Below are 26,651 nucleotides of genomic sequence, written 5' to 3' on the forward strand. Positions count from 1 at the left end.
AATGTTTCGTAATGTATTGTGTTTTTGTCTTAAGGCAAGCCGCACACCAACGAAACATGAAACGAAAAACATGAAACATGAAACGTAAAACACGTTTCTTAAAAATTAAACATGGCTAAACAAATCTTGAAGTCCGCCGACCAATGAAACGAGTGTGATTCATGCTCATAACACATTTTTATTTTCGGAAAGTTTCATAAATGGCCGGACGTCTATTTCTTTAGCAGTGTTTTATTTCCATGAAACGTGATTTACGTTTCATGTTTCTTTGATGTGCGGCCTACCTAAAAGGTATTTTTACAACAAAATCTAAGGTATGTTCTATAGGATAACATCAATATTTTAAATTTGTTAAATCTTGACTTGACCCGTTTTTCTTCTGTACCCTTCATTTGTTATTGGTGTATTCTTTGGTGTTACATTTCAAGTCATTTTTAGGGAGAACTTGACCGTTTGACTTCTGAAGGATCCAATTATTAGTTATTATTATCCCCAATGTTTCGTGATTTTAGCATATTAGATTCTTCAAGAGCTGAACTTGGTTCGGAAGGTGGTACAGAAATAATTTATCAGCTTGTAAAAAAGGTCATACATAACATAAAAGCATCTTACAACCTCAATAAAACTGAGGGTTGTCGACACAAATATGATGCCACTAGTGTGAAACTATTTGTACTAGAATGTTCTAAGATGGAAGCAAATCCTGTTTTGTTCTACAATACTCAGGATGAAGACTGTAAAGAAAATAAATTAAAAAAACAAGATTTTTGTATTATATTAATGTCAGATGCTCAGATCGAACTTTTTAATAATTTTGTGGGAAATATTATTACAATAGATGGGACTCATGGATTAAATGGTTATGACTTCGAAATGACGACCATTATGGTAATAAATGAATTTGGGGAAGAGCTGCTAGTAGCGTTTATGTATTCAAATAGAAAAGATTCATTTATTTATTAAATATTCTTTACTGAAATAAAATAAAAAGTTTTTATTTTGAACACTAAAACTTTTATGAGCGATCTAGCACTGTCGTTTTATAATTCCTGGGAAAAAGTAACGGGACCTGTAAAACGTTCCTTTTTTTATTCTTGGCATGTTGACAGATGTTGGAGTGTTAATTTAAACAAAATATCTGACAAAGAACAATAGCAGTTAGTTTACAAAGCTTTAAAATCTCTTCAGTATTCACTAGATGAGAAAGAGTTTGAGAAATAACTACAAATTTCTAAATTTTGTGGGCCGAATATCTAATGATTTTAAAATTTATTTTGTAAATAATTATTTAAACTATAAACATCAGTGAGGATATGCTTATAGAAAGCAATGCAACATAAATACGAACATGCATTTATAGAGCATGCATCGCTCACTAAAATACTTTTACTTTGACGGAAGAAAGGTAAAGAGGTTAGATAAAAGCATTTTTACTCTGTTAAAATTCACGCGTGATAAAATCATTGAAAGGTTTGTTTAACTGTTCGATCACCCCCGTAGAGCAAATATTGACCTTATCAAGATTCAATCACCAGCATCTCCCTGCACTCCGCGTGTCACCGCTTGTACATTTGGTTACACACACGATAAACTCGAGAAGAACACATACTAACCCCGACACCCCGAGAAGGTCGCCGCTTTCTTCATTCAACATCATAGACTATAACATATGCAATTTGTGAACTTTATTTTATATTTTTAATTCATTAAAAATTTTGGAATAACATTTCTTATGTATGTTTAATGCATACAGGTTAATTAAATTAACGAAAGGGAAGACAACAAAAACCTATTTCTTGTCATGAAACCATTGTCAAAGATCTGCAAAATAATAATGAATTTTTTGTTAAAATGAATCGAGATGCCTCATGCTGCCAAATAAAATGTAATTTTTGTGAAATATGCATTCATTGTGTGAATTGTACTTGCATCGATTTACTATAAGAACAACTATATGCAAGTATATTCATTTTGTCAAATTACGTAGTGAAAAATAATGCCATCCACATCAAAAAATGAAGAAATGCATTCTAGTGATGGAAACAGACACATCAATAAATTAATAAAAAGTGTGAGTCGGAAAAAAAATGTGCCCGAAAGAAAAAATTGAAGCAAAGGCTTTAAATATTGCTTTAAAGGTTAAAAGGACAAAGGAAAATTATTCTTATAATCATTTGCAAACAATGGTAAGAAATTTGACTGCTACTACGGCAATTTTAAATTCAACTCATGAGGAAAGTCTACTTTCTAATAAAATTACTTTTAGAGAGAAAGTACTAACAGAACCTCCAAATAAAAAAATTAAAAATCAAACAGTCTTCTATTCAACAAAAAAAAGAGTAAAAAATCTAGTGAAGTGTTAAAAAAGCCAACTTGTGACGAGAAAACTGTAATAAAAGGTGTTATAAATGATCGCGCTTATTAGCTGCTCTTACATCCCATTGCAGAAAAGCTGGACAATATTATTTAGCCTAGGATTAAGCTTTCCTACAATGAGAAGTTAAAGGAAAAATGAAATGAAAATAGCAAGACATAAAAATAATGAGGCAGGCTAATGTTCCACATTTGTAAATATAAGGTATGCAATGATAAAAATGCTACGCAATGCTAATATTGATCAGAAAGATATAAGAGTTGTCTAGAATCTCTATTGGAATCAAAAAGCATGAATGAGGCTAAACAAATCAACGAACACGGAGGAATTTGACAGGAGTGCAACGGGGGGTATTTTATCTCCTATGCTGTTTAATCTCAATGTGGAGAATGTTTTTGCAGAGACACTTGAAGGCACTGACTGTTGTATAAAGGTCAACGGGTTGCACCTGTTGCCGCAGTTGATGCTAAATAAAGTAAATACTGCAAGAAAAACATATGGCTTGAAGATAAATGCTGGAAAAACTAAATGCATGGCAATAAGAAAGGGCGAACTTTTAATAGTACAACTGTGTTTAATAATGTAACGGTGCGTCCCGTTACTCAAATATTTTTAAAATGCTTTAATTATTTTTTATAATTATGTTCCCTTAATCTCTTTTAAATTCACTAATTTTCTCTTCTTCTTCTTCTTGTAATAGGACTATGTCCTGTTTCTTCTGTTACAGTCTTTGCTGCGATCCGGAGCTTCAACTCTCGTACCATCGTTTTTTGGGTCTTCCTATGGGTCGCTTGGTGTTGGGCTTCTGTGTTTTCGCCCAATGCGCCATACGTTCAGGGTCCATCCGATCTACGTGGTCCCTCCACATGCGTCGTCGCGCTCTTGTCCATCTCACTACGTCCTGAACGCCTAGCTCTCTCAATGTGTCTTCGTTTCGTACTCTATCTCTGAGTGTGATACCTCTTATGGATCTTAGGGTTTTCATCTCTGTTGTTCTCATTATCTGTTTGGTCTTTGTTGTCTCGGCCCTTGTCTCAGCTGCGTATGTCAGTACGGGTCTAACACATGTCTTATAAATGCGGACTTTGCTTTCGGTGCTCATATATTTATTCCGCCAGATTATATCCCTCAGGAAACCAGATATTCTCGCTGCTTTCACTGCTAATTTTCTCGTAATTAACTATTTACGTGACGTCACACTTCGGTGTACGGAACGTACTATAGTGCCACCTAGTTAGAAACATTATTTCGTGTTCTGAGAGAATTTCACGTTTACCTTGTGGGAGAAGCGTAGTTCGCTGACCAGTCGACTCGTAGCTCGGAATAGGTAAAGTCGAATAGTGTAGCACCAGTACCCAAAATGGCGGAGAATATCTCTAGAAATTAATTAAGTCTTTTGTCTACCGTTCCCAGTTTGTTTAAAATAATATTATAGTACCCAGCTGTGTCTTGAACCAGGGAAAATGGCAGTCCACTAGGAGTTTATTCCCGGTAATTATTCACTTTTTATATAGGTTTTTTATATGACTGCTTATATAGTTTTTGTAAGATATTTGATTCTTATTGTTGGATTCAAATCAATTTCTATTTGGATTTTATGTAGATTAATCAATGCTTATTTAAGATTCTTTCCAGGAAAATTCTATATTATTTTTCTAATATTTTTTTAACATAACCAAACATATGAATTTCTAAATTAATGCTGGAAATAATAGAGGAGAAGGTGGGAATATGGCCCATGCTGGTAAGTCGGCCCCCGACTGAATTTGTCACTTCCACCAACGCCATTGTTGATTTGCGCTTGATACTACATCTATCTTTATCTATCGAAACTTGTCAGGAGCCGATAACTACCGCGGCTAGCATTTAGTCGACTTACAGAGCTCGCTTCATTCACGTGTTTAAACAAAACTTTTTGCCGTTCTTGTGTTTATGTTGTTTTTTTAAGAAACCAGTTATAAACATTATCTTTCTCTGATTAGTGTGTAGAAAAACCATTGCATATCGACTTTTTAAGGTAACTATGAACATTTTGCAATAGATATAAATTGTTTTTGATATTTTGTTTATAATGTAACTATTTATTTAATATGGCCGCCTGAATGTGTATGCATTATGGACCCGGGTCCATATCACATACACATTGAGGCAAGGGCGGTCATAAGGGGGGGCCATGGGGGCCATGGCCCCAAAGGTGGCAATGCACCTTAAATAAACTTGTCTAGTAACACAGGATAATGTTATGTTAATATATTTTAAATTATTTACTCTGTAAATTAATTATTTTGAATGGATTCACATACGGATTTTGAAATACCTAGATACTGCAATCTGTAATAATGATAATTAATCATAATGCCTGTCTCTTCAACTCTGGTTACGCCAATGCAAGTGCATCGCGACGTCCAGTGTAGAAACAGAAACATAAGAATGCCTATGTACATATTTTTTTATGGAAGTTATATCGTTGTGTATTGTGTAGAAATTTGAACGTTCTGAAGTATCTATCGTCTACCCGATATACACTATCGTATCGTAGTTATAGAGGTGACATAGGTGCAGTGCACTATATATATTGCCGGATTGTAATCATCATTTTATTCCAGGGTGACAGGTGAGTAAAAATCCATAGATAGGTTAGGAATAATTTTCTGTTTGCTAACGGAAAGAATACATCAGCAATGAGTAAATAATACTCTGCAGTTTTCTCTCGTCCAGCGCAGATGTTCGCTATATAGGATGCTATTTCGAAATACAAAAGTTAATAGATTCCGATTTGAACGAAAAGTGACTGCAAATTATTATTAGGCTCAAATTAAAAAACCTGGGCATATCCATCTCTCGTTTGGCCGGAATCACAAATGTTCTTTTTTTTTCAAAAAATGAAGAGGGCAAACAATACGAATACGTTGAATTCGTATTTTTCTGTTGTTCCGAAGAAAGTAATTAAAGATGTGGGTGATAATGGGTCATCCCGGTCATCTTCCTCATCGTCTTCTCAACAGAATCTCGTAGTGCCAGAACGACTTACAACAGTATCAACATTACAAACATCAGTTAATAATGAAAATACTCTAAAGCAAGTCGCTGTAGAAAAGTCCAATGAAGTTAGTAACTACGACATTGGTCGAGTTGTTGATGGTTTGAGTGGTTTGGGAGACTTTGAAAAATATAATTATTTGAAAAATACGTGGGTTCCGGAAAAAAACTACTCATTTCCATTTTCTGAACATAACAAAAATAACAAGTTAGTTAAGCGGTACCTGAGATACGATCATCTCCAAAAATATAACTGGATTGCGTTTTCGGACTTGAAGAAAGCACTTTTTTGTAAGCACTGTGCTATCTTCGCAAATTCAGGTGGTAAAAATAAAGCAACAAGTTTGCAAAGTTTGGTTACCACACCAGTTAAAAAATTATTTGGAATGGATGGTGTGCTAGATAAACATAATACAAATCGATATCACATTGAAGCGGTTTTATCGAGCGATAATTTTATAAAATGTTACGAAAACCGATCTTTCTTCTTAGCCTTCTATCGTCCACGTTTGGACATAGGCCTCTCCCAACTCTTTCCATCGGTCTCTATCCTGAGCAACATATTTCCAATTCGTTCCGGCTACTCTTTTAATATCATCAACCCATCTCATCTGTGGTCTTCCTCTCGGTCGTTTACTTTGGTAAGGTCTCCAATGTTGTATCGTGGCATTCCAACGTTGGTCTTTTTGTCTAACAGTGTGGCCTGCAAAGCTCCATTTAAGTTTGGCAACTTTTGTTGTTATGTCCTCGACTTTTGTTTTTGATCTTACCCAGTCGCTCCTCTTTTTATCTGACAGTCGTATACCTAACATTGCTCTTTCCATAGCTCTTTCTGTTGTAGCTAGTTTATTCATATTTGCCTTGGTTAGGGTCCAGGTTTGACACCCATATGTCATGATAGGAAGGATGCACTGGTTGAACACTTTGGTCCTCAAATATTGAGGTATTTTGCGGTTCTTAAGTATCCAACCAAGTTTTCCAAATCCTGCCCATGCTATCTTGCTCTCCTATTAATTTCCGCACTTTGGTTTTCTTTGTCAAGTTTCAGGATTTGGCCTAGGTAGATATATTCCTGGACTTTTTCTATCTCACTGCCATTTATAGTTATGCGTCTGAGGTCATCTGTGTTTGTCATTATTTTTGTTTTCTTCATGTTCATTTTTAGACCGACGCCGACGTATTGGGAGCTGCCTGCGAGTTCCTCTATCATAATTTGCAGTTCCTCGAATGAGCTCGCTATAATCACAATGTCGTCAGCGAATCTGAGGTGATTAAATCACCTAAAGACTGGAACGAAAGTCTAGTAATACTTTTACACAAAAAAGGGGACAAATGTGACCTACAGAATTATAGACCGATATCGTTGCTCAGTCAAGTATACAAACTATTCATGAGGATTATTAACAACCGGTTGACCTACAAAATGGACAATTACCAACCAGTGGAACAGGCTGGCTTCCGCAAAGGATATAGTACATCAGACCATCTGCTGACAATGAGAACATTGATAGAGAAGGCAAATGAATACCAACTACCCGTATTTCTTGCCTTCGTAGACTATGAAAAGGCGTTTGATAGTATCGAGATGTGGGCCATAGAACAAGCTATTAATAATTGTAGAATAGATTCGAGATATAGACAACTAATACATAATATATATGAAAATGCAACTATGATAGTACAACTAGACGAAAATACAAATCCCGTCCATATTAAGAGAGGCGTGAGACAAGGAGACGTAATATCGCCAAAGCTTTTCAACCTAGCACTAGAAGACGTCTTCAAACGACAAATTGGACAAATGGCAAGAAGCTAAACCGATCTTTAGATATAAGAAAATTGATAGATAGTGCTCGAGCCAGGCAGATAGAGGATAATCGAAATCGGCTCAAACCAATCATTCGATCTATAATTTTTTTAGCCAAACAATGTATACCTTTCCGTGGCCATAGAGATGACGGGCCATTGTTAGAAGAAAGCAATGTGACAAATAATGAGGGAAACTTCCGAGAGCTTCTTCGATTCAGAATCGAAGCAGGAGACAAAACTTTAGAAGAGCATTTAAGAAACACGTCACGTGCCACATATATTAGCAAAAGAACGCAAAATGAGTTGATTGAATGTTGTAAAGACGAAATTTTGTCTGTTATCGTGAAAAAAATTAGTGATGCTAAATATTACAGCATTATGTTTGACGAAACTACTGACATAGCACATGTTTCCCAAATGTCGATTGTTATTAGATACTTAGAAGGTAACAACGTGCGGGAGGATTTTGTGTCATTCATAGATTGTCATTCTGAGAACTATGAGCTCAGTCCCGATACGTTGGAACCGGTTTTGAATGGTACTATTTTAGGAAAATCAGTGATAAAACAAGTTCAAAAATTTCGTTTACCATTGGAAAATTGTGTAGGAATTTGTACAGACGGATGCAGCGTAATGACATCAAAACAACAAGGAGCCGTCCAAGAAATTCAAAAAGAAATGAATATAGCTGTACGATGTCCATGTTTCAATCATGCTTTAAATTTGAGTTTGTCGAAATCATCAAACGTTCAATGTGTGAGAAATGCTGTAGGGGTAATGAAGGAAATAATATCTTTTTTCAAAGCCTCTTCTAAACGCAATTATGTCCTCAAACAAACATTGGGTGATCAGCTCTCTGGATTGTGTGAAACGCGATGGGTAGAACGGCACGACTCCGTTCTGCAGTTTAAAGCATCGATTGAAAAAATTTTGCAAGCTTTGAATTTGATTTCCGAATGGAACGAAAGAGAATCTTCCAGTAAAGCTAGGACGCATATACTTGCGATCTCATCAAATTGCAGCTTTATTATCACTTTGTTTTGTCTAAATGAAGTACTCGCAATAACGTTACCTCTGAGCAAATTATTGCAAACAAAAAATTTGGCTATAAGCTCTACACAGAATGCTGTTCTAAATACGCTGCTTGTTTTGAAAGACAAACGCAACAATGCAGAAACAAATTTCAATGCTTTGCTTAAAGAAATAATGCCATGTCTAGAAAATTTGAATATAGATTTATGTATTCCAAGAGTGAATAAATTCATGAAAAATCGACCTAATCCAGATATTCATTCCTCCACAGAATACTTTCGAATAACGATATATATTCCTTTACTTGAAAGTATCATTTCCGACATTGAGTGTCGTTTCCAGCAAGAAACCATGGATGTATTTAATCTGCAAATATGTGTTCCTGCTATATTAATTCATTCAAATGAAGATGACATCCATTCCGCCGTAGAAATTTTGATTGCAAAATATGGAAGTTTGTTTGAGACAGTTAGAGACGTGCTGAAGTCAACTTTTATTGCAGAGCTACATTTATGGAAAATGAGATGGAAACACAGCAAAGAATCGGAAATTCCGAGCGATGATCTAAATGCTCTCATACAATGTGATGAAATGATGTATGCAATCATTAATAAAATTTTAAAAATATTGTGTACTCTTCCAGTAAGTGTTACATCTGCAGAGAGGAGTTTTTCAGGACTGAGAAGACTTAAGAGTTGGCTGAGGGCCAATATGGGTGAAGAACGGTTAACTGGCCTTGCACTAATGCATGTCCACAAGGACATTGTTATTAACGAAGACAATATAATAGAACGTTTCGCTAAAAGTGGAGTGAGCCGAAACATAGAGTTCGTCATGTAGAGTATTAGTTTTTTGTTTATAATTTTATTTCATTCGAGTTATTGTTATTTTCTCTTTTCAATATATAAAACATCCCATTCTGCGTTTTGTGTCTGTATTGAAATTGAGAGCTAATATCTAATTGTACAAAATGGCCCCCCCCCTGAATTAAGATATATGACCGCCCTTGCATTGAGGAGGCCATATTACATGTTTGCACTTTATTATTTCCAGATGCCTCGTACTAATCTTTCTCCTAAATGGGAGAAAAAAAGAGGAAATTGTGACAAGAGAGAGCTGACGACATGAAAAAGGCAGTAGAGGCTGTTCGTAATAAGCATATGGGTTTTAAGAAAGCAGTCAAAACATTTGCTGTGCCAAGAACTACGTTAAGAAGGCTAGTTCATGATCCTGAGTTATCATTAGATCTGTTAGTACGAAAACCGTTAGATAGAAAAACTATTTTACCTTTAACTCTGGAGAACCAATTAGTTGATTATCTTTTGCAAATGGAGCGCACCTTCTATGGACTTACACGCTTGGATCTTAGGCGAATGGCTTATCAATTAGCAGTCAGAAATAATATCCAGAATGCGTTTCAAAATGAAAGAACAGGTAGAGCATGGCTCGACCATTTCTTAAATAGACATAAAAAGCAATTATCTCTCAGAAAACCAATGGGAACATCTTACGCTCGAGTGCAAGGATTCAATCGCCCAGCAGTTAAGGAGTTTTTTGATCTGTTAGTGGTTGAATATACAAGAAAAAATTATTCTCCCGACCGTGTCTATAACGTAGATGAAACTGGACGCACAATCGTGAAATCCAAAGTACCGCAAGTAATAGGACGAAAAGGTAAAAGGCAAATAGTGGCGTTAACTGCAGCAGAACGCGGGTCTTTAGTGACGTTGGTGTGCGCAATGAGCGCAGGAAGAACTTTCATCGCACCAATGTTAATTTTTCCAAGAAAATTTTTTTCAGATGTGTTAATGAAAGGGGCTCCGCCAGGAGCAATCGGAAGAGTACACCCTTCTGGTTGGATACAAACCAATTTATTTTCTGAATGGTTTAATCATTTTGTATCAAAGAAAAATCCAACAGAGGATTCTCCTGTACTTCTTATACTTGATGGACATTACAGCCACACTCGTAATATTGCTGTTCTAGAAGTTGCTCGTGAAAAGCATGTCACCATTATCAGCTTGCCTCCTCATACTACGCACAAGCTGCAACCCCTTGACAACACATTTATGGGTCCACTTAAATCTCATTATAGTGAGGAAATAAGAAAATTTCTGTTACATTCTGACAGAATGGTTAAGCCTCATGATATTGCTGAGTTATTGGGTAAAGCTTATTTAAAATGTGTAACAGCTGAGATCGCAGTAAATGGTTTTAAAGTGACTGGAATATATCCCTTCAATCCTCAAATTTTTAAGGATGCTGATTTTCTAGCAGCGTCGCAATCGCTTCAACTGGAAGAGAAAAATATATCATCGAGTACAACTACTTCGATGATGAACCCAACTGAGTCGTCTGTCAAAACTGCTACATTAACTATATAATCGTCTCTCCAACCCACTTCATGCACTGTTCCTGAATCCTCCATTCAACTAAAGTCATGTGCTCTCCAAGCACGTCAACATCAGATTCAGTATCTCTTCAACCCAAATCATCTAACGAGCATGGAAGACTGCTAACTATAAAGCCTTCTGTCTTCTATTCAAAACCAGGAACATCATCAGCTGTAAACCCTTCGCTTATACTACCATATCAAATTTCACCAATACCCAAGCCTAAAATAAAAACCTCAAATGGAGGAAGAAAATCGACACAAGCCACTGTAATTACATCATCGCCTTATAAATTTGAATTAGAACAATCTCTTGAGAAAACTGAAGACCGTAAACAGAGTTGTGGACGCGGAAGGGGACGAAGACGAGGTCGAATTTGCAAAAAAGCCCAAGAGAAAGTTCGGAAACGTATTACCGTCGAAGATTCTGACACCGAAGAAAGTGATCTTTCCAATATTAAAGAGGATACAGATTCCGAACTAAGTTCACAGGGTTCAATTCCTGATAACGACGACGCCGTGTGCATCTTTTGTGACGAGTCTTATTCAAGTAATTGCAGAGGGGAGACTTGGATAAAGTGTCAGAGCTGTCTTTTGTGGGCACATAATGAATGTGCTGGTGCAGAAACTGAACATTATATCTGCGATTTCTGCCGATAGATTTTTGTATTCATTTAATATGGCCCCCTGGGGGCCATATTAGAGTGACGTTTTTGTTTTTCACAGTATCCTAGATATTGACAAGAATAATTTTTTATATGTTAGATCTTGATTTTTTAATTTTTTTTAATAATACTGTATTAGCATTAAACTAATAGTTATGTGGACGAAAATTAAAATTTAAAAATGTTGATTGTTTATAATCTCTAGTCGAAAAAAAATTAGAGGGCCGTATTCCCACGTTCTTCTCTACAATTTGCACATCCGATATCTATAGATAATATTCATTCAGAGAAAATTCTAATAGTCTTGATTTTTGGTTATAATTAAGTCAAAAATTTCTTTTGAAGTCTTCCATCATGAATAAGTACCTATCCTATAATTGTTTTAAAGAAGTCATATCTATTCTGCATTTAAATTCCAAATTCCCGTGTCTGTAATTTGAAATTGTCATATACATTCTGTCAGGTTCAAATTTTGGCAAGACTATTCAATAATGACAGATTTTTTTGTGTGATTAATAACCCTTTTTACATTATTAGTTTTTTTAAAACATTTTCCTAGTTTCTCTTTTGACTTTTTCGTACACTTTTTACATTGAAATTAAGACTGGGAAAATATTTGTTTTAGCCTTTTGGAGAAGTAACAAAACGAACATGAGAAGTGATAGACCCTCACCCACCTGAGAGGATCCTATTCCGGCTACAGTCAGTCATTTGGGAAACAAACCATGGGGCGTTCCAGCTCCATATTCTATCTTCTTCACCTGTGCTTGCAGGAAGCATGGTTTGGCACCATCCTGGTGCTCATTTTCTGGGAACCTTTTGGTTAGTCGTTCGAGGAGTGGGTTTGTTAACAATCAGTTTGTTGATTTTAGTAACTCTTGCGTTTCATATCACAGACATTTGGTTGTTGCACTATGTTTATTAATTACTTTTTTTAAGATTTAGCTTATCTTTGGTTTTTTTAAATAACATATTTATATATTAGTATATTAAGTTCTCAAACTTTTGTAAACGGTAAGTTACTTGAGCACAAGGTAATACGCTTAGAAAAATAGGTTCTTGTACTTTATTACTGATTTGATTGGTTTAGGTTATTTGTATAAATTTACTTTGTGAGATTAGTTGCTTGTTTCCCGGCTATTTTGTTGTTCATTTGCTTTTCTTCATTTGTTCGGTCAATTCAAGTCGTTTGTATATTTATTTTCACTTCAATTTATTTAACGTTCATTTTGCTTAATTCATTTTGTTGTATTTCACTTAGTCAGGCTGGTGCCTGCTTAACTCATATAGAGTTCATTGTATCTTAGTACTATTGTTCATATTTTTATCTAATTTAATTGTACGCAGCAAGCGTACTATGATCATTTGGTAAAGGTAGTCTCATGTGAGTTGTACGTTGTACCCTATGTATAAGTAATAGGTATATAATTGTGTAACATATAACATGACTCTTGGTATATTATATATATATAATAGAATAAACCATAAGTTATGGTCCATAACTTTTGACATTTTAGAGTTACACAATATGCATTTGTTTAACACAGAGATTGTGAAAAAATCTAATAGTTATATTTAATAAATATTTACACATCATTTATTCTTATTTCCTTATATTTATATTTACTGAGTTAATATATTTGACAGCAGTGTATGGAAAGTGACCAAAGATCATTTCCTGGCGCCCTTGATTTGTTTTTATTCAATTGTTCTTCTTTAGCAATTATTCTCCTTTATTCATTTTCAGAACATTATTCTTATTTTAATATTTCCATTCTTAATCATCATCACTATCTACTTTCGAGCTACCGTCTTTGACAGGCATGCAAATTGGCCGTATCCATCCTTGAGTGTCAAGTTGTCTTTCTCTTGCATATCTAGTCCATTCAATTTGCATCGGTGTATTTATACTTTTATTATCAGTTCATCCCACTTGCTTCATCTTATCATTTTCCGTCTACAAAAGTAGTATTTTTGTACATCGACTTCCCAATGCAGAAACCCCCTTCATTTTTTATTCCATTAGCTACATCTACATTAAGGTATTTTCGTTTTCTATTTCTGTTGGAGTTTATCACCCTCTTTTCATTCACTCCAACAGACGTCTTTCTTTTTGTTACACAAGTAGATAATGCTCCAACTGAGCAATTGAAAATATTCAAATACTTGGGAATAAAGGTGAATGACCAATGGGATACTCAACAGGAAATAAAATGCCGTGCTGAACAAGTAAGACAAGTATTTATTAAATTTAAACCGCTACTTTGTAACCACAATATTTCCTTCGATATCTGTTAAAGAGTGGTTAAGTGCTTTGTATGGTCCATATTGTTATAGGGCATGGAGACATCGACGTTGCAAATATCTTCCATTAATGTTTGAGGCCTTCGAAATGTGGACCTTGCGAAGAATATTCTGCAAAGCATGGACAGATAGGGTGAAAAACGAGGAAGTCTTAAGAAGAGCAAATAGTGGGAGATAATTGCTTATCTTGATAAAGGCCCGAAAAATTAGATACCTGGGTCATATCCTGAGAGAGGAAAAATACGCAATCCCTTAACTAATCATTCAAGGAAAGATTGAGGGCAAGAGAGGAAAAGGTCGCAAGCAAATGTTGCGACTGCGAAATATAAATAACTGGACAGGCATAAATAACACTGGCAAACTTTTTCATGCCGCAAAAGATATAAAGTCTGACTTAAAGTCTGAGATAATTCGCCAACACACTATAATGTCATCGGCGGGTCTTTGGTTTTCAAACCGCGACGCTCGCGATGTGCATCGCCCCGTCTTCTTCACTCGGAGTCGGACGGAGTAGGACTCCGTAAAAGCTGGCGGTTCCAAACTTCGGCATCTCAGTCCGCAGTTGTCCTCCGGCCTGCAAGGGCTTGTCCCGTGAGCCTGGGGCGCTACACCTACCATACCCTGCCTCTGTGGTTTGGGGTCACTTCCTACTTATTCCCCCTATCCGTAACAATAAGAAGAATATAATATGGATGTATAATACCTAAATTTTACTTGACTCATTATGAACACCCAGGCATTGTAAAATGACTGAGCCTAATCAGACATAAATACTTTAGAGCAGAGGTTCCCAACTAAATTTTTCCAAGGACCCCTTTATCAAGGTACTGCAATGACGAGGACCCCCACTATTTCCTAAAGACCTCAACAAACCTAAAGTTACCTGAAAAAAGCCAAAATATGTGAAAACATAAATAAAACTAATGCTATTTAGGATCTATTTGTGAAAATACAGAATACCTACACAAGTACATTATTTGTTTTAATTTTCACTCCTCAATTAATGAGATACGTTGAATTTAACCTTAGAATCCACTATTTCTGTAATGTTAGGTTCCAAACTTAAAACTTTCACTCTGAAATCCGACCGAATGTCAAGCCGATTCCTATATTTGCTTTCATGAAGCACATGGAAGAAAATGCTTGCTCACACCGATATGTTGTTGCAAACTGAAGGATTTTCTTCATGGCCTTGTCTCCAAGTTCTTTGTAATCCTTGCGTGCTGTTGCCCAGAAGTCTGCTATTTTCTCGCCATTAAAAATGTCCTTCATCGTACCACAACTCGACAAAGCCACAAGCTTATCTTGTTCTTCTTCTGTGAGGCCTTGGATTTATTCAATTGCTTGACATCTGAAAGAATTTCGAATCCAACCATCGTCAGGTTCAGGGAAGTATATCCTAAAAGTCGTATCTAGGTTGCGTAGTTGCTCGGCTGCGTTGATCTTTATCGGGTCAGGTAAACTCTGCTCTGCAGACTCCAAGAACTGTTTCAAATTAGGAAAGTTAGTGAACGACTCGTTTTCAATCCTTGCCGCCCACAGCTGGCACTTTTTTACCATAGCACTGATCTTATCTTCAACTTTGAACATGTCTACATTTTTCCCTTGCAAACTTGCAAACAAAGTTTAACACATTCAAGTCTACAAACACATCAGCTAAGTAGGCAGTTGAGCAAAGCCAAGAAAAGTCAGTGAGAACATCTGCGTACTTGGTGTCAAGAAGAAAAACACGAACTTCATCTCTCAAAAAATCTTGTCAATATCCTCCCTCGAGAGAGCCACCTTACTTCCGTATGAATAAGGTGTTCATGCTCACTGCCAATCGATTTGGTCGATTTTTAATGTAGTCAACGATTTGAACTACTTCGTTAAGTATCTTCTGCAAAGGTTCAGGCAATGTTTTGGCTACCACGGCTTCACGATGAATACAACAGTGTGTTCATTTCACCTCAGGAGCTACTGCTTTGACACGAGCTTGAAGTCCTGCTTTGTGGCCAGCCATTGATTTTGCTCCATCCGTAGACAAGCCCACACATCTTGTCCATGTGACGTCATGTTTATTGAAAAAATCACCAATGCAGTAAAAATATCTGCAGCTGTTGTGTGAAGTAGTTCGCATGAAAAAAGAAAATCTTCCAATATCTGGTCCTCCCACAAAAATCGAACAAAACACAACATTATTGCTTTTTTTGATATGTCGGTGCTTTCGGCCAATTGAAGAGCAAACATGTCGCTCATGCTAAGTCTGACCAGCAATGTATCGTCAATGTTATTGGCCATATCTGAAATTCGTCTTTGGACAGTGTTGTTAGAGAGCGGAACAGTACTTATTATCTTAACATCCGCATCACCCAACATTCTCTTGCATAGAATTATTGCTGATTGTAGTATAAGTTCTTCAGCAATTGTATGGCTTTTTCCACATTTAGCGATAAGCTGAGATACCTCATAAGATGCAAGGGTTGCATTTTCATTTACATTTGCACCATAGTGTTTAGTAATGTTTTTACGAGATTTTTAAGGTCTCCTAGTTTGTTTTTAAAAAAATCGAATGACTTACTCTTGGACTCTGGATGTTTTGTCTCAAGATGCCGACGGAGTTTTGCTGGCTTCATACACTCATTCGAAAGGCTTTCGTAGCAAATTACACGTTGAGGTTTAGGCTGCTGCTCAGGGCCAGTGAACGTGAAACCCATTTCCAAGTAATCAGTGTTGTATTTTCTAATTTTTGCAGCACTGATCTTGGTCGAATTAGATTTAAGAGACGCCGACGAGTTGGGTTCAAGAGACACTGACAAGTTCGATTCGAGAGTCATTGACTTTTTAACTTTAACATTGAATGCATTTTCTCCCTCTTCGTATGTAGGTCTATCCCGTTTTAACGATCCACATTTTAACCAACGGTCCATAACGTACGCGTAATGTAACTTTCCGTGAAAAACAAAGCTTTAAAATGTTGCACAAAATCACACGTTTCAACACGGCAAGGGACCGCACTAGCAATGAACTAACTAACTTACTAACAATAGCCGACTGACACCTCTGAAATGCGAATTGGCTGTGTAACTGTAGACAGCGACAGCGACGAATTTTAACGGCATAACGCCAAAGTAGGGTCCCATCTAGTTCCAGTGCCAGTGGTGGTGAAGAGGGGAGGCCGAATCTGTCTTGCATGAAAATATTTTTTTAGGTATATAAACAAAATTATAGTTAACAATCTAAAATTTGATATAACTTTAAGTTTGCGCGATATATGTTATTAATTTTAAAGATTTAGAGAGAAAACATGTGTCTTCGCCCTCCTAAAAAAATTTGCAAAATGGACTTATATCGTTTTTCTCCATGGCTCTTCATATATTTATTTTTATATCCTGCGGACCCTCAGCCATACCTCGCAGACCCCCAGTTAGGAACCACTGCTTTAGAGTGTACATGTCTGCCTACCTTTTCTTTAATACAGGAAAAAATTCATACCCACTTCATCAATTCTGTTGGATATACAAAACGCATACGGAAAACCTTCACCCATATCGTCTAGAATAAGTAATTTTACCAATTCAAATTCACAGGCATTAAATCCGTGCGTTCCGTTTACACAGATACAATCGCTACCATATTATTCTAGCATTTGCCTCTGTGCCTTATTCATTAGTAAAATAAAATCTGCTTTTTTCAAATCTGGGTAATCTTATAAACAAAGTGTCTTGAGGATTGTAGAACAACGCACAATCATTATTTTCAACCTCTTTGATCCATGCTTCAACATTTTAGCATCTTGTAACTGACTCTTCATTTAAAACATTTTTAAATATTAGCTAAATATTTTTTAATAGAAAATGTAGTCTGCCAAGTTCAGATCCACTTACAGAATTCCTCACTTCATCAAGGATTGACTCAAAAGGGACCTTTAAAGCAATTTTGGCAGCCAAATCTTTTTTGTTGATTTGTTTAAACTTAAATGTCCCAAATTTTCACTAATGTGTTAATGGCAACAAATTCCATCACATGTTCCATCGTTTTAAAATTTGACACCTATAAGGACAATAACCATTAATTTTGTTGCTACCTTGTGTTTAAATTGCCTAAGGCTTTGGATTTTTATAAATACACACACCGGCAAAATTAGCCGAACATCTTAAAAATGGGACATGTTTGACGTCTCGGTTCTCCTAATTCTGTTGTCCGATTTGAGCGATTCTTTTAGTACGTCATAGCCGTATTAGTTAAGAATATCGGTGTAATAATATTATTGCTATACAGCTAAATGTCATTTTATACCGGGTGTTACAATCATACTATGTTTTTTTCTTAAAGTTTGGAACACCCTGTGGAATATTCTAGCATATATAAAATATTAAAATTAAAACTCGATTGTAGACTTAAGCTTTCTTAACATTCTCTTTTTTGATTTATTGGCTTATGTTGTGAAATAAAAAAGTTATGCGCTTTAACAACTAGCCATGCTTTTAATCAATAAATCCTCATAGTAGGGGAGGAAAGTATGCTAAATTTGCAGTTACTCGAGCGTTATGTGGACCTATTTCATTGTGAAGAGTGGGTGCTAAAACCAAAAAAGTTAAGTTAAGTTTTCCATAAAGTGTGGGACCCTCCATTTTTTAATTTAATTTTCCATTTCCACCAATCGTTTTTTCCGATTATAGGAAATATAGGCTATATTATCTATCCATAATTGGAAAAAATGTTGCCAATAAAAGTTGCTTATTTTTACGTCAAGGATCCAAATCTGCAATAAAAATTGGGGGCTCCTATTTAAGATTTTAAAGTAACCCCCACCCCACCTCCGTGGGGAGTCGTGTTTGGTGCCATTCGGTGGATTTTTGAAAAATATTGAATAAGTGTATTTTGCAGTTTTACGATCTGATGTTCATTTCGCGAAATATCGCAGGGTTCGTATTTAAAATTTTTAATTTACCCCCCACCCCTCTCCGTGGGGTGTCACGAGCCCCCACGGAGGTGGGGTGGGGGATTTAATTAAAAATCTTAAATAGGAGCCCCCAATTTTTATTTCAGATTTGGATTCTTTACGTAAAAATAAGCAACTTTTATTCGACACATTTTTTCGAATTATGGATAGATAGCGCTATAGTCGGAGAAAAATGATTATTTCAAATGGAAAATTAAATTAAAAAATTAAAAGTCCCCCACTTTATGGAAAACTTAACTTAACCTTTTTCTGATTTTAGCACATACTCTTTACAATCCAATAGGTCCCCATAACGCTCGAGTAACTGCAAATTTAGTATACTTTCCTCCTCTACTATGAGGATTTATTGATGAAAAACATGGATACCTGTTAACGCACATAACTTTTTTATTGTCTTACATAAGTAAATGAATCAAAAAGGATAATGTTAAGAAAGCCTAAGTCTACAATCGAGTATTAATTTTAATATTTTACATAGGTTAGAATATTCCACAGGGTGTTCCAAACTTTAAGAAAAAAACACAGTATGCTTGGTACACCCGGTATAAAATGATATTTACCTGTCTAGCAACAATATTATTACAACGATATTCTTAAATAATACGGCTAAACCATACTAAAATAATCACTCAAATCGTACCAGTGGTTTAGGAAATTCAAGATATCAAACAAGTCGAATTTTTAAGGTGTTCGGCTAATTTTGTCGGTGTGTGTATTTTAACACTAACTCTCTGCTCAAAGCATTTTCATGAAATCAACCGCTGTGCTCACTAGTATTTTTTTTATACCAATTCATAATTGTTATGTACACATTAAATTAAGGTTAATTTAAACATATTTTTAATTTTGTAAGGGAAAAGAAGAAATGGCTCGGATGCGAGTATTGATTATATTTTGAGAGATATTGTTTATATTTTCTTTATTCGTGCTCGAATGTCAGTCGCTATTATGATTTAAAAAAATTATTTTTTATTAAATCAAATGACAAATATACCGAATCAAGAACTAAAAATTAATATCAGGTTTAGTTTTCAGTTAAACAGTAATTAGAAAGCAAATATCGGCAAAACAACGTATTCAAATTATTATACCCATAGTCTTTTGTTGAAGGATTTCTATTTATTACCCTTCGAATTTGTGAAAGTTTCCAAAATATATATATTTTCAGATTATAAATTGTTACTTGGATATCAGGCAAAAATTATAAGGGCATTGGAAAATAAAATCTTTATTTGAACTAATACTATTATATTGAAAGCGACCTATCTTTTGGTTGAATTATATTTGCGAGAACAATCTCATATGCATAGTCCAGGTTTTTCATCCCAATCAGCACACTCTTAAATTGTGTTTTTTTTTCTATTTTTATCCATATTCTACATCGTTTCCTTTTTGTTTAGTTTTTGGGGCGTATACTAGTTCGCTCCGGCGGTCAGATTTTAATGCCCCACAGAAAAGGGGCATAGGTAAGTTCGCTCCGGCCATATATTTCTTAGAAAAGATAGTTGAATAATGTCTTTACTGGGTACACAATGAATAATAATGAATAGCCAGGGTCAGCTTAAATAGATAATGTTTCCTTCATAAAGCAGGTACTTTGATACATTTTATTAGTAAAATTTTTAATAAATATTTCTCAAACTTTGTATTTTTCTAATACAACAACACTATCATTGTTTAAAAGAATGAGTCTTTTTAAACAATGCTACTATATAACACTACTTCTTACTTAAAAATATATTAAACTTATAACGATAATATCACTAAAGTATTATCTATGATGTTAGAGCTCATATTCCCTTATTCAATATTTGATTGGGTTTTTCCGTATCAGAAGTCACAATAATTGATATATTTCTTTCAAAAGGTTGGTAGGTAATTAGTAGTCTACCTGAAATGTTATGATAAGAAATAGGCAGGCCCGGTCTGGCCAGGGCGGCTGGTCGGCGATCGCCGAGGGCCTCCGGCTCAAGGGGGCCTCCAAAAGCCAAAAAATTCAAGTAAACAAAAGTTTTTTTATTATAAAAAATTATTTTGTTTTACTGTTTCACAGCGACGTAATACAGCAAAAACAATTTTAAATAAACAATAACCTACTTTTTATTAAATTACAGCTAAGGGTAGGCCTAGGTTACCTAGGTATAATAAAAAAGTAATAGTAAGTCGCTCGGTGCTCGAGGTAGTCACCGATCCCACCGCGCCGCACCGTTCGGCTTAAGCTCAGCGCTCAGCGGTAGTGACTCGACAGCGCCGCGCCGGCGCCCTGGACTCAAGCAGACAGCTACGACGCGACATTCTCTGCGCGCGCACCTGCTGTCAGTTGAGTTGACCTGCTGTCGATGAGTTAATGTGCGTTGTGAGTTATGACATATTGTTTGAAATTGAAAGGTGAATTTTTCAGTTTATAAAATGAAACGTGTGCACCCAAGTGGTGCAAGTAAAAGAAAAAAGAAGGAGAGGAAATCTTTCGAAATAAAACAAAGTTCAAAAAGTTTGAATTTATGGTTAGCTGGTTCCAGTTCCAATCCTGCAAACAATGAAAAATCGCAAGCAGGTAGACGGAAATATCAGAAGCTTTTTATGAGCATATAAGCACAGACAATATACAGATGTAGTAAAATTCTAACCACACTTATCTCGAAACTGATCACTTTTCAGGAGAGAGAAAAAACTGTATATTTTCTTGTTTTCAACCTAAAATTTAATAAAAAAAAACGTAAAACTGAAAAATGTTAATTGTATTACTATTAAATAGTTAATTTTTCTTAAAGACATCATTTTCATATTTTATTAAACATTTTTTAAGATATACGTGGGGCTCAGCTATTTTTCTTTGTTGAGATACGTCTTGTTCTTTATAACCTCACGTATCTCACGGATAACCTCTGTTATCGATCTAGCCATCGATCTGTATATTATCTGTGATATAAGCCCTTAACTTAAAATACTTTTGATTGTTTGTATTTGTTGCTGAAGTACATATTTGGAGTAAAATGTGTGATAAACAGTAAATGTGATTCATACATAGATGTATTCAAAATTAAAAAATCGGACGTGATAGGCTTTTTTACTGGGTATGTCAAAAACTCCCTTAAATCATTTACCGTTGTATGAAAACTAGGTATTGGTCATATTTTTTAAATGTAAGACTTAAAACAATTTTAAGAATAGGCCTTTACATATTATTGCAGCTATAAGGTAAATACAAATACGAGCAAATTTTATAACAAATTAAAATTTATTGATACCTTAGAATTCGAATTATAAATACTGTAAAACAATTTTTAATTGATGGTAATTTTCTTAAATATACTTTGCAACAAATCCATAATCAGGTGAATGACATCTGAAATCGTTTCCTCCAGTTTTTGCCGTTGTTAGTGCTCTCTTTCATTCATTTAAGCCTGAAGATGTGTTCATTTATTTGATATTTACCCGACGTCATTTTCAGCTCTATAAGAGGACCAATCGTATTATAATGCTTAACTTTCCGAATTTCCATTACCGTTATTTAAGTTTATTTATTATCAATAATTTTAATAATACTTAGTTTTCTATATTGTTTTGGGGACAAATGCCACGCCTACGATCGTAAGATTAAATTATTTCAAAAGGCTAACGTAAACAGAATAATTGTTTAAGATGTTTTGTATAAGACTACTGTATATCGTATTATTTTGCACCTACGATGTTATTACTTATTTCCAGGAAACGAAGATCAAATTAAGCCTCCTTCAATCCAAGCAGAGGCTACTGTAACTACTTCGTCTGGTGGGAGTGAAAATAAGAGGGAAGAAACTACTACTAGCAATCAAAAATTCCTAGACCTAAATCTAGATCACCCCAAAACGTCATTGACGCATTTCGACAGGAATTCGTCGATAAGCTCTGACTCTGATTCAGAAATCAGCGATGAAGAATCTCAACAAGACACGCTTGATGCTTCTAAGCAAAACCTTGGTTGTTTCATATGTCCAAATGAAAGTGATCACATTGGAATAAAAAAAGCTTTTATGGAAAAACATCCAATCCAAGTTCATGAGGGAAAAGGAGCTAAACTTCCGTTTGATCCATCCAAACTCTACTATCGTCTTTTGCCAAATGGGGAAAAAATACACAGAAAATGGTTATTTTATTCCATTGAGCTCAACAAAGTATATTGTTCTTGTTGTATGGCTTTCGGAGGCAAAGATAACAGAGATTCCACATTTATTACTGGACACGATGTTACACCAAAACACATTTATAAATCGGTAGAAACTCATGAAAACTCCCATTATCATGAACTTGCGGCCAAGGCAGCTTTTCAATGCCTAAAAGGTCGTGATATTGAGAGTCTTCTAGCGGGGAACCAATCTAAACAACGAGAAAGAGAAGTTCACACAAGAAGATTAGTTGTTCAACGTTTGATTGACATATTTTTATTTCTGGGTAGACAAGGCATTGCTACAGAGGGGACAAAGCAGAAGGGGCCTACTCACTTGACTCTGTAGAAAATCATGGCAATTTTCTCGAACTTGCCATGATGGTTGCAAACTATGACGTCATTTTACAAAACCATGTGAAACAGTGCATTGAGGAGAGTAAGAAACATAAGCAAAAAACAATTGAGAAAAGAAAACTTGTCGGAAAGTCAACCAAAAGACAATACGGGCGAGGCTCTTTGATCACATTTTTGTCCAAATCGTTTATAAACAAGCTAATTAAAACGATTGCTACAATCGGACGTAATATCATATTGAAAGACCTCAAAGATAGTATTATTTACAGCGTGATGGTAGACTCTACCCAAGATGTGGCAGTGATGGACCAATTAGCTATATGCGTACGCTACGTTGTCCAAGGAAAGGTTTATGAAAGACTACTAGAGATGACTGTTATTGATGACTCTAGTGGACAAGCATTGTACGAGCGAATAACATCGGAATTAGCAAAGCACGGAATTCAAGCATCAAATATAGTTGCGTGTTCATTCGACGGGGCAAGTAATATGAAAGGGTGTTACAATGGCTTACAGGCTCACTTCAAAAAGGCACATGAAAATATGATTTATACTCACTGTATGGCTCACGTCTTAAACTTAGTAGTAGCTGACTCGACAGTAAAGTTGCTTCAAGCAGAAAACTTATTTGGATTGGTAGAGGAATCTGCAGTTTTTCTGAGTTCATCTTACAAACGAATGGCAGTGTGGGAGAAAGAAACAAAAAAACAACATACCGCTCACGACAAACTTTATAGACTGCAAAAAATAGGAGCCACTAGGTGGTGGAGTAAACATAAGGCTCTGTCATCGATAATTGATGAAAGTGTTTTAAGGAGCGGGGAAATTGCCACGGACAAATTAACTAACGTCATTACCGTATTCAAAGAAATATCTGATGGTAATTTTGATTGCAAATCCAGATATATGGCCAGAAATTTGGCAAGTCAATGGGCGAAATTTGAAAACCTATTTATTTCATTCGTTTTACTAGATATGTTTCTTGTTATAACGCCTGTTTCGAAATATTTGCAAACTAAAACATTGGACTACGCTATTGCTTGGGATTTGGTTCAAACACTACTTAAACAGATCAATGAAAAAAGAAATGACAAATATTTTGAATTTTTGTACACGAAAACAAAAGAGTATGCGACTGCTGTTAACAGTAAATTGGAAGATAGCAATATTGATTTGGAATTACAATTGGACTTTACGGAAAGAAGAATTTCAAAGAAAAAACGAATGCCTGGGGAACAATCAAGTGATGATGCTCCTGAAATATCAGTAGCTCAACATTTCAATCATGTATTTTTCAATATGTTAGACTGTGCTAGAACAAGCATAGAAGAAAGATTTTGCCCAAACAGAGAAATTTTAGAGGACCTTTCTTGGTTAAATCCAAGAAAATTTAATGACATAATGACGATTAAAGACTTTCCGGCTGGAGTCCTCTCTTGTATCTCAAAACTTTGCAATGTTGAAAGAAGTATATTATTAATAGAACTTAAACAATTTGCAGATCAGTACAAAAGTTTCATAAAAGTTGTAAACACTCAAGATGAACAGATCCCAGACGAAGAATCAAACAAAGCAGAAGAAATTTTAAAAGACCGTGAACTCGATTCGGAACCTGAATCAGAACAAGACAATTTTCGTGGTTTCTGAAATGACAGCAAAAAATGTTTCAAGTGTTTGTCATGTACCTTCTCAGTTCTTTTTGAACTCTCTGGATCAGGATTGTTCACTAACTTATATGTACTTAGTTTATAAATTTATCCTAACGATACCCTGTACACACGTTACATGTGAACGGGTTTTTTCTAAGCTAAAAATAATAAAGAATCGTCTTAGGGCTAGTTTACGCCAAGACCTTATGTCTAGCCTTATTTTTATGAACATAGAGAGAGACTTGTTTTCTGACATCGACATAGAAGAAATCATTAATGTCGTGGCCAGTAGTAGTGACGAACTTAAAAGAAAACTGATGGGATAGGCTAGGCAATCGTTGATAAGGCTACTATCACTATGGTAGGAATTTTTGTCGTGTTTATACGGTTAACACATTTTTTTTTAACTTCTTTATGTAATAATTATTTATGTTATACTTATACTTCTATTACACTAGGCCATATTTTAGTATCAACGTACACTAGGGCGTTGCATTAAAGTTTTGTTTAATATAATGCAGCGTTTTTTTGCCTTGTGTTTTTATCGATACTAGGCCATATTTTAGTATCAATGTACACTAGAGTGTTGCAATAAAGTTTTGTTTAATGTAAAATGCAGCGTTTTTTTCATTGTGTTTTTATTGTCATGTTAGTAGTTGACCTTTCATTTAACTATCGTTCTGTTTTAGTCAACCATTCTTAAACAGTACTGCATTTAAAATTGATTTTTGAAGTAGTTACATTTATTAATAAATTAAAATTTGGTGCTGATGTAAAGGTAAAATATTTTAATCATTTTAGCCTCTGGATTGTTGATATAAAATGTCAATGTCATTTAGAGGTACAGTATTACCTAACCAAATAGAATCGCTAAGATCTTCAAATTGCATTGTAAAATATTTAGCAATTATTCAATTTCAACCAAATTATTAAAAATTTAAAAGCATTTAAAACCACGTTAGCCGCATGCAGCAAACATAGGCTAACTATTGTTGCCGTGAGAGGACACCATGGTCCTCGTTCTATTTCCGGGTGGGGGGAGGGGCCTCAAATCACCATCTAGCCGAGGGCCTCCAATGGAGCCAGACCGGGCCTGGAAATAGGGGTGGTGCGAATCATAACATCATTACTTTAGTTCCAGTTTGAATGTCGTTATACCTATTTCATGATGGAGAAATCTGAAGTAAGTGAAATGTTAAGTGAAAAGGGCAAGTCAATGTTAGTTATTGACTCGACGGACTCGAAAATGGACACTATGTGCCCTTGGCATTCTTTTTGCTTTCAAATAAGTTAACAAATTCATATGTGACTGCCTTAAATTGTTTAAAGACGGAGTGTCAAAAATTGAACTTAAATTTTAGTCCCAAGGTTGTGTATGCCGATTTCGAAAAAGCGATCCATGCAGCTGTAAGTGAAGTGTTTCCATCTGCGAAAATAAAAGGATGTAGGTTCCATCTCGGACAATCATGGTGGAGAAAAATTCAAAAAGTTGGTCTGGCTACTGAGTATTCAAAGGACAATAAAGTCGGGCAATACCTTAGATATATGTTTGGTCTACCTTTCCTAGATCCATTTGAAGTAGGTGAGTGTTTTGCTTTAGACTTTAGTGAAATATTACCAGCACAACACCAAGCCGTACAACAATTTGCTGACTACTTGGTGGACAACTATATTTCTGAAGAGGCAGACTTCCCTCCTGAGATGTGGGCGGAAAACAGTTCATCACTTGAGCGTACAACCAATGCCTGTGAAAGTTTCCATTCTAAATTTAATTCGTTATTTTACAATTCTCATCCTAATATATTTCAATTTTTAGAAGTTTTAAAAGATATTCAAATTGACACTTATGTAAAAATACAAGTTCGGTGAAACCAAAAAAAGTGTACCGAAAAGTACTTCTAGAGCGCCAAAAGTTTGTTGATTACAAAATAGCGGAATTAA

The 26,651-nt window shown here is 35.4% G+C and overlaps 2 protein-coding genes across 2 annotated transcripts; both read left to right on the top strand.

Annotated features, from left to right (window-relative positions):
• The first annotated feature begins 20,969 nt into the window (after positions 1 to 20,969).
• On the top strand, positions 20,970 to 23,053 carry LOC126891451 (uncharacterized). The gene is made up of 2 exons (XM_050660627.1): positions 20,970 to 21,114; positions 22,269 to 23,053. The coding sequence occupies exons 1-2, from the start codon at positions 20,970 to 20,972 to the stop codon at positions 23,051 to 23,053; spliced, it is 930 nt and encodes a 309-aa protein (XP_050516584.1).
• A 32-nt stretch (positions 23,054 to 23,085) lies between these two features.
• On the top strand, positions 23,086 to 24,708 carry LOC126891452 (uncharacterized). The gene has a single exon (XM_050660628.1). The coding sequence runs from the start codon at positions 23,086 to 23,088 to the stop codon at positions 24,706 to 24,708; it is 1,623 nt and encodes a 540-aa protein (XP_050516585.1).
• Positions 24,709 to 26,651: the final 1,943 nt, after the last annotated feature.

Source organism: Diabrotica virgifera, chromosome 9 (assembly GCF_917563875.1).
Source record: "Diabrotica virgifera virgifera chromosome 9, PGI_DIABVI_V3a".
In the NCBI taxonomy this organism is placed as follows: Eukaryota; Metazoa; Arthropoda; class Insecta; order Coleoptera; family Chrysomelidae; genus Diabrotica; species Diabrotica virgifera.